At 41.6% G+C, this 12,281-nt stretch overlaps 1 protein-coding gene across 1 annotated transcript; it reads right to left on the bottom strand.

The window, feature by feature from the left end:
- Nucleotides 1-11,555: 11,555 nt before the first annotated feature.
- Nucleotides 11,556-12,281, bottom strand: LOC148733622 (uncharacterized). Its single transcript, XM_088758014.1, has one exon. It carries the CDS (start codon nucleotides 12,279-12,281, stop codon nucleotides 11,556-11,558), a length of 726 nt encoding a protein of 241 aa, XP_088614140.1.

Here is a 12,281-nt window from a genome sequence, read left to right on the forward strand (position 1 = left end):
CTCTGACTGGTCAATTTAGCGTCCCCCATTTGCCCATGGGTGTACGCTGCTGACGTGAGCATATGCAAAGACTAGTTTTCCGCGCGCGCTTGTTTTTTTCTGGTCACGTAAGATTTTTTAAATAAAAGGGAACTCTTTAGCTACAATGTATCAATGTTATGTTATAAAACAAATGGTAAACACCACAGCGTACACTATTGAGTTATGGATGCACTTGGCAGGTTTGCTAAGCACTAAAGAAGCTAGAGTCGCTCTCGGCTATCGCCTCGAGCGACTCTTACTCTTCTTTCGTGCTTAGCAACCTCCCGCGTACATCCATAACTCAATAGTGTACGCTGTGGTGTTTACCATTTGTTAATTTTCTGAATTCCATAAAACTACGTATGCAAATTTACGAAGGAACGACCTTTAAAATGACGTAAAAATTAGCTTAGGCAAACGTTATCTCGCAACGTTGGAAGACAGAATCACGGAATATGTTGATTGCGTGACCAAAAAGCTTAGGAGCCTTCTGCCTTCGAAATAACTTCGGATCGAATTGGAAAACTTATTCAGAGTTAAATAACATAAATGTACCTACTTTGTTACATGGTATTGTCTTTTACCCTTCAAAACTTATTTTTGCACAGATATATTGCCATCGTTGAGGGTCCCCAATAGGTTTTTCGGGATCCGGGATTTGGCTTATTCGAAGGCCGGGATTCGAGATTTTGAAGGAAAAGGGGGACGAGATTCGGGATTGTAGTTATGACCAGGACACGGGATTTGACGATTTTAACAGGCGGGAATCGGGAAAGGTCGCTTTAAAGAAACCGAGATTTGGGTATTCCAGAGTCTGAAATATGCAAAGAAAGTTAAACTGTCATCTTACCAAGCTCATCTTATTAACGTCGGAAATGGTCGGAAATAGCCGAAGAATGACCTAGTTGACATCCACGTTTTCCACGACACTATCACGCTGTTCTGTGTACTGTGACCCTATGGTGATCTGTGGTCTATTTTCGTGAACCTTGGACACCTTAGCCAGACAGTCTAAACCGCCTATACCGGGGATTGTGTGACACGTCCGGCTGCAACGCAGGCTAGGACACACCTTGGCCGTAATGAGAATCCAATTTGACACTGTCTTTGTGACCTTTGTTATTTGTTGACCGTGATATTTCTAGTGTTAAGTTTATACAGATCCTGATCGGTGCGCGTGGGATATTCGACACCAGCCGGGAGGTCCGTATTGGGGAAAACTGTGCCCGATGTCTTGGATACCGCCCGAGGCCGTAGGCCGTGGGCGGTACTCAAGACCGAGGGCACAGTTTTTCCCAATACGGACCGACCTATGCTGGTGAATAACATTTTTATTTTTTTCTAACATGATTGCCAAAAGAACCCGAATGATTTAGGGCTACAATTACGAGTTTAATTACGGGAAAATCCTCCTTGAACTTAACAATTTGATAGCGAGTGAGTTATAAAGAAAACAAACGTTATTCAAATTAAATAGAAAGCTTTAGCCGATACATTTTTATTTGTAAAGGTAATTAAAAGGAGAGTCTGGATGGGGGTAACTGGCAACTGACAAATGGCCAAAATTTTAACTGGCAACTGACAAATCGCTGAAAATCTAACTGACAACTGACATTTGTGGTGGGCTTTTAATGATAGCTTACAAAAGACCGGATCGCCCTAAATATCCTAAAAACTGGATATAAAATAACGACAGATGATATATTTTGTCCAATAAAAGTAGGTTTTTTATTACATATCAGTAGGAGTACGCCAGAGTGTCATATTTCGTTAATAATCACCGCATGGACCATCCACATCATGGTCATGATGTCACTTATCGGGTCTATGATCTTTGATACCCAATTCGATCGTCAACTTTCGCGATGGCCATCAATGCTGGTATATTAAAAGTTATTGTAAGCTTTTATCGAATTGATTCGGAAACGCCATTTGAGCGTCACAGGAGCCGCATTCCTATCAATGATGTAAACACCGCACTGGCGCTGAAAAAGCACCTTATTTCGTTCCCTGGTCTAACAGAACTGTCCAGGAAATACGGCCTAGGAGATTTTTATGTTGAACTTTACCACATGGCTCGAATTTTCTCGAGCTTAGAAGTTGAACTACTTCTAAAGAACAACTCGGGGTCCTAAGCTTGTAAAGAAATCAAAAGACTGGATTTGAAGACAGGCTAGGATAACGTTCATTAACTCAGGAGACTCTGTCCTTCTGAGAAAAGCGTTAAAACCTTGATGGGCTCTAGTCAGAAAGTAGCAAGCGAACGGAACAAGTCGCACGATAGTTACAAATTTTACCTTAAATGTTCTCTAAACGTTGGGGGGAACTGAGCATGAACTAAGGAAGAATTTCCTTATAGTCTTCTAGTGCGATTAGGCCCATTGCTGAAGCCATTTTAGGTCATTTCTTTTAACTGTTAACATTACTCAGAGTTTCGTAGTTCCATTCTCATTAACTCTGAATAAATATTTTTGAAAGCTTAAATATTTTTGTGGCTACTAAAAGTTATTATACGAGATTTAGATTGGCATTAGCGCATGGGGTATGTCTCTGTAGTTACTATATGCTAATGAGGCAAAATACTGACCCATCGGGGTATGAACTCTGGTAAGCGACCACCTCCTGTAAGCAACGGGAAAAAAACAACGAAAAACGGGAAAAAAGAAAACAGCAGAAAACGCAACTTTTTTGGCAGAAAAAGCGAAAATCCGATCCAAAACACAGCCAAAACCGCAAAACAGAAAATCCCAAAGCCCCCCTCCTTACGGGAGGTTTGACTGTATTTCCCAGAAATGTGTTTATTTTGTAGCTGTCTGGCTGACAGACGAGCCTACCGAGTGGTAATTCTTGGATGAACCAGCCTCTTGACAGTGAACAAACGTTAATACATAACCATGACCATACCTTGCTTAGTTGGATGGCTTTTTTCAGGGAATCTTCTTCGCTTTCCTGATGGTGAGCTATCATCCAGGTTTGGTTGTCATCTGGAGTATTCTCAGCTCCCGATACAACTTCTGCATAAGTTCTTTTGGCTGACATAAGGACTAAATAACACTAAAACAGGAAAACTTAAACCCGAGGCACACAAAGTATTACCGTGAAGTAATGCAATACTTCTAGATGAACAATGAAACGTACGTGTGATATCGTACAAAGCAATATTAGGGACCTTTAGCACTGACGACGAGAACGTGGTCGACGACGTATATGACCGATTTAGGCCTGGGACGGGACCGTCGTCCACGGTTACGCGGACGAGTCCTTTACTGCTAATTTGAAAATGCAAAAATTATCCACTAAAACAATTACCTTTTTTTCAGTGTTGTAATCAACGTCAAGTGATTCAGAGCTAAGCTAAGTTTACATACACAGTCGATCCGAGCGGTTCGGATGTTTTTCAAAGCCCAGAAATCTTCTTAAAAATGCCAGCTGGTATAAATTACAAAACTATAACGAAATATCCGCGATTAATATTTAGAAAAGCATTTATAAGGCTACGTACATGCCCTGCAGCACTTTTATCATTATCCGCCATTGCTTTCTCCGCTGTAAACTGCAAAGCTCAATCTGCAACTCGAAAGAAATAAAGTCTTTTCTATCACTGTTCGATCAAATTACTTTCGGCACTGTTTTTATTCTTTAACCGACCCTTTAGATGGAAGAAATCCCTTAGATAGGTAAGTAGAAGTTAGAAAACAAATAAAATATACTCACGTTCTCGTCAAAACGGCGAATGGCGGCAAACTGCGTCCTGAACGAGATGTGGACAACGACTCGTGCTCGATTGGGTTTGCGTGGTAGCATCGAAGTTCGTTTTCTCAACTTCCGGTCGGTCACGTTCACGTTCTCGTCGTCACTGCTAAAGGTCCCTAGTCTCGAGTTTGACTAATGGTCGTGGGTCGTGGGTTGTGGGTGTTATGGTATGTGAAACCTTCAGGAAATCAACATTTGCTTTTCTTCGACAAGACCGTTCTTGAATGTCGATCAGCTGACCTTTCTTATGTAACACTTAAAGGTTATGTAACCCTCGGATGTTATGTAACTTTCTGGACTGGTTATGTAATCGCTTTGTACATTCCAATCGAGTTCTCGAGTTACACGAGTGAACATTGAGATAAGTTAGCCATCATGTTGTTGTTATATCGATAGCTCTAAAGGTAACCTGCCTCTCAAGTAATTAAAGTTTGTGTTCAAAGAAGCTTACTGGACTCAGACTCCCTATCTTGCTCTCTCGCGTCATAAAGGACAAAACTTGGTGTCAGGAGGTGAGTAACATCCACGAGCTTTGTTGTTGTTAGTGGAAGTCTATTTTATTTTGGTCATGGCCTCGACCTCTGGTAGTCAGCAATCTTCTGGTTCATCGGCTGCTGCACCGATCTATACCACCACAGTACCGCTAGCCAAACCTCCAGAACCTCTTAATCTCGAAGACAGGTAACGTAGAGGCGATAACTGGTTACACTTTAAGAGAGCATGGCAAATCTATGAACGTGCGGCTGGAATCAGTCAAAAGGACGGCCCAGTCCGTGTTGCTCATTTTCTTAACATCGTTGGAAGAGAAGGAGTCCAATTGTTTGACACCTTTACCTTCGCTGAAGACGAAAGCGCTGACAATATTGATGACGTCCTGGCTAAATTTGAATCTCGTTGTCTGCCGCAACGAAATCAGACGTATGAACGATACCTCTTCAACAAGAGAGAGCAAGAACCAGGAGAAAGTGTCGATCAATATTGCACAGCACTGATGCGCCTTTCTGAACACTGTGGGTTCATGACCCTAAGAGACAGCTTGATAAGAGACCGCCTCATCCTTGGAGTCAAGAATGATCGATCACGTAAGAAACTTTTAGAGAAAAAAGATCTCACTTTGGATAACGCCTTGGATATTTTGCGAACACAAGAGTTAACTGATATACGCGCATTAGACATGACAACTGAGGAAGCTAATGTGAATAGGGTAGAGGCCAAGAAAACGAAACCGTCAAAGACCCAGTCTGAGGATACAGCACCGCATAAACACGCCTCAGGTAAGAAGCGGACTCCTCCGTGGAAGCCAAGAGGGAAAAGTTCTGGTAACCCCAACAATGTATACACTCGAGAATGCAAGTTTTGTGGTACTGTTCACGAAATGAAAAAGTCAGCTTGCCCGGCTGTTGGCAAGAAATTCTCCAAATGTGGCAAAGAAGGACACTTTGCGAAAAAATGCGACACTCGCTCTGTCAATCACGTACAAGATTGTGAAATCTACAGCCATAAACCCTCCCCCACATCAGCTTATGTGACAGCGTGCCTTAATAATAATGCCGAAGTACAACTTCAGATTGATACAGGTGCTTCATGTAACATCCTCCCCAAAAGTGCCTACATCCGAGCTACAGGAGACAAACAGTGTAAAAACTTTGAACAGTCGTTTACAAGGCTCATCATGCACAACAAGACTGTAGTCTGGCCACTTGGTCAAATCCGCCTACTTACTGAACGGAAAGGAAGAAAATATGGAGTTCTTTATCACATTGTGAAGCAAGATTTGACACCACTCCTCTGTCGAACGACGTGTGAAAAGATGAACCTGGTCAAAATCCTGGATGCTGACGTAAACGCGACTCACGACGAAAGAATTGACGTCTCGTCAAATGTTAGAAGTGATCCTATCCTCTATGAATTTACCGATATCTTCACTGGGATTGGATGCCTTGAAGGAACCTACTCCATTCAAGTGGACGAAGGTTTCCGCCCAGTTGTACATCCGCCTCGTAAAGTACCAGTCCCACTTCGAGATACCCTCAAGTTAGAGCTGGATAACATGGTGAAGAGTGGTATCCTCGCCAAGGTAATTGAGCCGACATCATGGGTCTCTAGCCTTGTTATAGTGAAGAAATCTAACGGGAAAATACGAGTATGTCTGGATCCTCGAGATCTCAACCGCGCAGTGCAACGCTCGCATTATCCACCTCCAACTATCGAGGAAGTAGCAACTCGCCTTAGTGGTGCTAAAGTCTTTAGCGTGTTAGATGCCAAATGTGGATTCTGGCAAGTACAACTTGACGAAAGGAGTAGTTACTTGACAACCATGAACACACCTTTTGGTCGCTATCGATGGCTCAGAATGCCATTCGGAATAAACTCAGCCCCGGAAGTATGGCAACAACGAATGCACGAGCTAGTAGAAGGACTCACAGGTGTTGAAGTCATTGCCGATGATTTCCTAGTTTGCGGTTTTGGAGACTCTAATGAAGCTGCAATTGCCAACCACGATCAGAATCTCAAGGCTTTCCTCAATCGCGCAAGAGAAAGAAACCTCACTCTCAACAGCGAGAAGTTGAAACTTCGACAGTCACAAGTTCCTTTCATAGGACACCTCCTTACAGCGGAAGGTCTAAAACCTGACCCGTCAAAGGTACAGGCTATAGTGGACTACCCAGTGCCCACCAATCTCGCAGAACTCAAAACGTTTTTAGGAATGGTGCAGTATCTGGCGAAATTCTGCCAACATCTGTCTACAGCATCACAGCCTTTAAGACAGTTGGAAAAGAAGGAAATAGAATGGCATTGGGAACACCCTCAAGATAAAGCCTTCAAGGAGATTAAAGAGCTCATCACTAAAGCCCCAGTCCTACAGTACTTCGACGTGAGCAAGAATGTCACTATACAGTGCGATGCCTCACAGTATGGCATTGGTGCAACTCTACTTCAGGAAGGACAGCCAGTTCACTACGTTAACAGAGCACTGACGTCGACAGAGCAAAATTACGCTCAAATTGAGAAGGAGCTCCTAGCTGTTCTGTTCTCTTGTGAGCACTTCGAACATTACATTTATGGCAAGCACGTCACAGTCGAAACAGATCACAAGCCTCTGATTGCTATACAGAAGAAGCCAATTAATACAGCTTCTAAGAAATTACAGCGTATGATGCTTCGTCTTCAAAGATTTGACTTGAATCTCACTTACAAGCCAGGCAAAGAGATGTATATTGCTGACGCACTCTCTCGCGTTCTACCTAGGCAGTCAAAGATACCAAATGCTAGCACCTCATCCTGCTATAAAGATCTAGAAACTGTCAACTTTGTTGAAGACTTGTCGATATCAGAGTCGACACTTACCAAGTTTCAAGTGGAAACGGCTAAGGATGAATCTTTACAGGCGTTGTCACAAGTTATACGCGCTGGCTGGCCTACAAAAACGTTCATGGTACCTACAAGCGCACAGCCTTTCTTCAAATACCGAGATGAAACGACGCTCCAAAATGGCCTAGTTTTTAAAGGAACGAAGATCGTTGTCCCAGAGAGCCTTCGCTATGATATGATAGAAGAAACACACAAGTCTCACCAGGGACTCCAAGCATGCCTTCGAAGGGCCAGAGAGGTTTTCTTCTGGCCAGGAATGTCTGCACAACTCAAGAATCGTATTGATAAATGCTCCATATGCCAAAGTGTGAGACCTGAACAAGCCAGCGAACCTCTTCAGCCTCACCCGGTTCCTGATAGGCCATGGCAACGAGTTGGAACAGATTTGTTTACCTTCGAGAACCGAAACTACCTTGTATTAGTTGATTATTACAGCAACTTTATTGAGCTGGATCATCTTCGCGACACTTCGTCCCAGACAGTCATTCACAAGCTGAAGATGCATTTTTCGCGACATGGGGTGCCCGACTACGTAGTTTCTGACAATGGTCCTCAGTATACATCCTCAGAGTTCCGAAGATTTGCAGCAACATGGAAGTTCACTCACGTCACTACGTCACCACACTATCCACAAGCTAATGGGATGGCCGAAAGTGCAGTCAAAACCTGCAAGACTTTAATGAAGAAAGCTCTTCTGTCCCAATCCGATCCATATCTTGGTTTATTGGATCACCATAACACCCCCGCTGCTGCGACAGGTATGTCTCCCTGCCAACGACTTTTTGGTCGCCGAACAAAGACACTTCTACCCTTCTCAGAGTCGTTACTCAAGACTGACCAAACAGTTAGTGATCTTCTCAAAAGGGATCGTGTCAAGCAAGCTAAACATTTCGACCAGCATGCTAAACAACTCTCAGAACTCAAATCAGGTGACCTAGTGCGCATGAAAATGCCTGAAGAAACAAAGTGGTCAAAAGCAGTTGTTTCTTCTAGAGTCGCACCTCGCAGTTACAAAGTTGAAGTCAATGGTAGATTCTACAGGCGCAATCGCAAGCAGTTGCGTTCTACCACGGAACCACTTCAAGAAACCCCCTTCAAAATGGACGAAGATGACCTGACTGTTCCAGAGAATCTGCAGGAACAGAAATATCCCCCTCCAGCAAGTTCTCAAGTAGGAACGTCCCCTCCTAGATCTCAACTACCCCCAACACCTCAAACAACAGAGCTGAGTGCAAGACCACCTCAAGAAGCTACTACAACTGAGATAAACACGACATGGACGATTGATCAAGCCACCTAAAAAGTTTGACATTGAGTTATAGTTAAAAAAAAAAAAAAAAAAGAAAAAGGGAAAGATGTTATGGTATGTAAAACCTTCAGGAAATCAACATTTGCTTTTCTTCGACAAGACCGTTCTTGAATGTCGATCAGCTGACCTTTCTTATGTAACACTTAAAGGTTATGTAACCCTCGAATGTTATGTAACTTTCTGGACTGGTTATGTAATCGCTTCGTACATTCCAATCGAGTTCTCGAGTTACACGAGTGAACATTGAGATAAGTTAGCCGTCATGTTGTTGTTATATCGATAGCTCTAAAGGTAACCTGCCTCTCAAGTAATTAAAGTTTGTGTTCAAAGAAGCTTACTGGACTCAGACTCCCTATCTTGCTCTCTCGCGTCATAAAGGACAAAACTATGGGTACAAGTCGTGGGTCGTGGGTGTGGGTGTAGGTGAAAGTCGTGGGTGTGATTAATACTTAACAATGACAATAATCATTTAAAATATTAGTTGTAATAATAAATAAATATTATACAACCCTTGTCCAGTCATTGTATCAGCTCGGTTTAGTGAGCCTAATATTTCATTGATTTCATCCAACAGAATTAATTCATTTCACCTAAAAAGAAAAGTGAAACCAACGACAAAGCCCTTATTTGCAGGATCATGTAATCTCTTAAAATGAGGGTCAGTCCATTATTTTGTAATTGTTACGGTGGCCAATTTACCACTTCAACTTTGTTGATATATCCAAGTTATTTCGTAACTCCCACCGATGCAGCCCCAAACAGTTTCTTTCGAAACAATCAGCATTTAGTAATTCCAAAGAGTTTGAGGAGTTTTGTTCAGGTCAAACGCTTGATCAACACACAAAAAATATAATCTTACACTGAAAAGAGAGAAGTGTTAAACTTAAAAGAACAACGTTTTCAGAACATTCAAGAACCTTCGAGGATCAGAAACACGGCTATTGGCCGTGTTCTTGAATTAAAATTAATTTGTGCTCTCAGTGCCGGTTAAAAATAATTGAAGTTTCTGAAGTAAAAGTATATCCCTCTGCTGGTTAGGGAAAATAAAGCTTGTGTCGATCAATGACATTCAGACAAAGAGCCGAATGCTTCATCAATGCACGACTCCCTCTATAAAATTAGCATACTGAAGTGCCCAATGCATTGTGGTTAGAGTGGTATCAAAACCCAAAAAATGGATGACAACATTCCACTAAGTTCGTCGTTGAATACTTTTACCGATGTCTTTTCTGAACCTAGCTCTCTTAAGAGCTCTAGAACGGTTCAGAAAGAGCCAAATAAGCCACCTTCAGAACATATGGACAATGTTGAAGATGAAACATCGCCATCAGGTGGTTTTCAGGGACAAAACGTGAAGACACGAGGCGGGTACAGGTGCTGTGTTCCGGGATGCTACAACAACATCAAGAAAAGTAAAGATCTACACTTCTATAGATTTCCCGAAGGTCAAAGTAAGGAAAAACAGCAATTAAGAAAAAAGGTAAGTCGAAAAAACTTTCAACCGGGCCCTGATCATCGTGTTTGTTCCGCCCATTTTCCAGGTGGCGCCAAAACATACGACAATAATATTCCAACTATTGTACCAAAAAATGTCCATTTAACGGTCTAGAAGCCCCGTCCGACTCAACGTGCAAGGAATCGTGAAATTTTTCACCCAAACACGGATTTTTCTCAAGTTGGCTGTAAAAGCATTGGTCTCGAATCGAATGAACTTCTTCACTTCAATGAAAGCAGCAATGTTGAATATACCGTAGAAGTAGCTGAACATGAAGATTGCCAGGAGAAAATAGAAGAATTAAGTCTACGAATAGTGGAATTAGAAAACAAAATAGTCTCTCTGAAGGAACATTATGAGAGTCAAATTAAGGATCTAGAAAATCAAGTCTTCAAGAAATCATTTACAATTGAAAAATTTAAAGATGATGCTCATCTGTTTAAATTTTATACTGGACTTGAAGACTACACTGTCTTTAGGTGTATTTTTGAATATTTTGGTCCTGTCGTAGAAAATATGATTTATTAGGACTCTAACACCAACTCAGAGAGACTAACAAGCCCTGATCAGATAAAACGGGAAAGGAAAAGGACTCTTGCTGCAGAACAGGAATTTTTTATGGTTCTGGCAAGGTTAAGATGTGGTTTACTGGAGGAAGATTTAGCTTGTAGAGTTGGAATTTCTTCATCCCATGTTTCTAGAATCTGCATAACTTGGCATGATTTTTTATACACAAGATTTAGAAGTCATCCTATATGGCCCACAAGGACAGTTGTGAATGAGACAATGCCTCAGGGCTTTAAGAATTCCTACCCTCAAACAAGAGTTATAATAGATTGCACCGAACTTTTTATAGAAATGCCAAGCTCTCTAAGATCACAGAGCAAGACATACTCCAATTACAAACACCATAACACTGCTAAGGGATTAGTGGGCATTGCACCATCTGGAATGATTACATTTGTTTCTGACCTATATTCAGGAAGAACAAGTGATAAGGAGGCTACTAAACATTGTGGAATACTTTCTTTACTTGAAGAGGGTGACAGCATTATGGTGGATAAGGGATTTGACATCGAGGATGGGCTGCCAAAGAATGTTTCTCTTAATATCCCACCATTTCTTAGGGAGAATGACCACTTGTCATTGGAGGAGGAAACAGAGACTAGACAGATTGCAGCATTACGCATACATGTAGAGCGGGCCATTCGCAGAATCAAATTCTTTAGAATTTTGAAAATAGAATTCCCATTATCCATAGCTGCTGACCTAAACAAAATATGGGTAGTTTGTGCATACTTGTGTAATTTTTTGCCACCAATCATTGCAGAAAGTGGGTAGAAAAAAAAGAGGGAGAGAGGTAAAATCCCATAAAATGTGTGTAACACTAGTACATCTTAGTACACCCTAATTCCTAATTACTAATTGTTTTGCTGGTTTTAAGACTTCGCTCTAACTACATGTAAAGTGTATTCGTAGAAAACAGGAAACCTTTAGGTTTAGAATAATCAACATTTTCTATCCTTGAACTCAAAGGTTTGTTATTTTACTGTTGTTGCATTAACTTAAGTGTTCATTCACAAAGGAAATGTTGCAATCCTTGACCTAATCCACAAGGTACTGAGCATAAAACATTGTCAGCTTAGGAAGCATCTTTGATTTCCATAACTCCATATCTCTGGGTATGAGCTGCACAAAAAAATCTTTCTTTGTATATACAACAAAGTCAATCCAGTTCAAACCTGTGATATTGAGAACACCTTGACACAGATAATAGTAGACGTGTGACTTCTTCAGTGTAATTGCTCCATCTGAACTTTTTTTCAGATAAAAGGATGAATCTTTGCAACACTCTTCAATTGTCATTTCATTTTTAGCAAATGGGCATTTAATCTCAATGGCTCCTATTGCATTTGCTTCCCTATAGACAATGCCATCTGGGCTGCATGCAAGCCAGGGCCAGGAAGGGTTGATAATCAACCCACAGTCACCAACCTCTTCCTCGCTCTTTGACTTGTACATTTCATGAGCAACTTGTTCATTATCAATTCCCCACTTCAATGAAGGGGACATCCGAGATGTTGATGTACTTGTTTTGTTTATGCTTGCTACAATTGATACAGGAGCAATACTCTCCCTTCGATTAATCACCCTTCCAAATAATGAGAATGTCAATCTTTTTTGTCTCTCCTTAAACCAATCTTTGCTTTTTCGTTGAAGTCTAGTTGAGACCTCGATGGCCACTGCCTCCTCTTTGCTAACACCAACTTTGTTATCAATACGTCGTTGAGTGTCAGGTGAAATATCCAGCTCAACATCCAAATGTGGCAT

This window comes from Stylophora pistillata, chromosome 4 (assembly GCF_964205215.1).
Source record: "Stylophora pistillata chromosome 4, jaStyPist1.2, whole genome shotgun sequence".
Classification (NCBI taxonomy): domain Eukaryota; kingdom Metazoa; phylum Cnidaria; class Anthozoa; order Scleractinia; family Pocilloporidae; genus Stylophora; species Stylophora pistillata.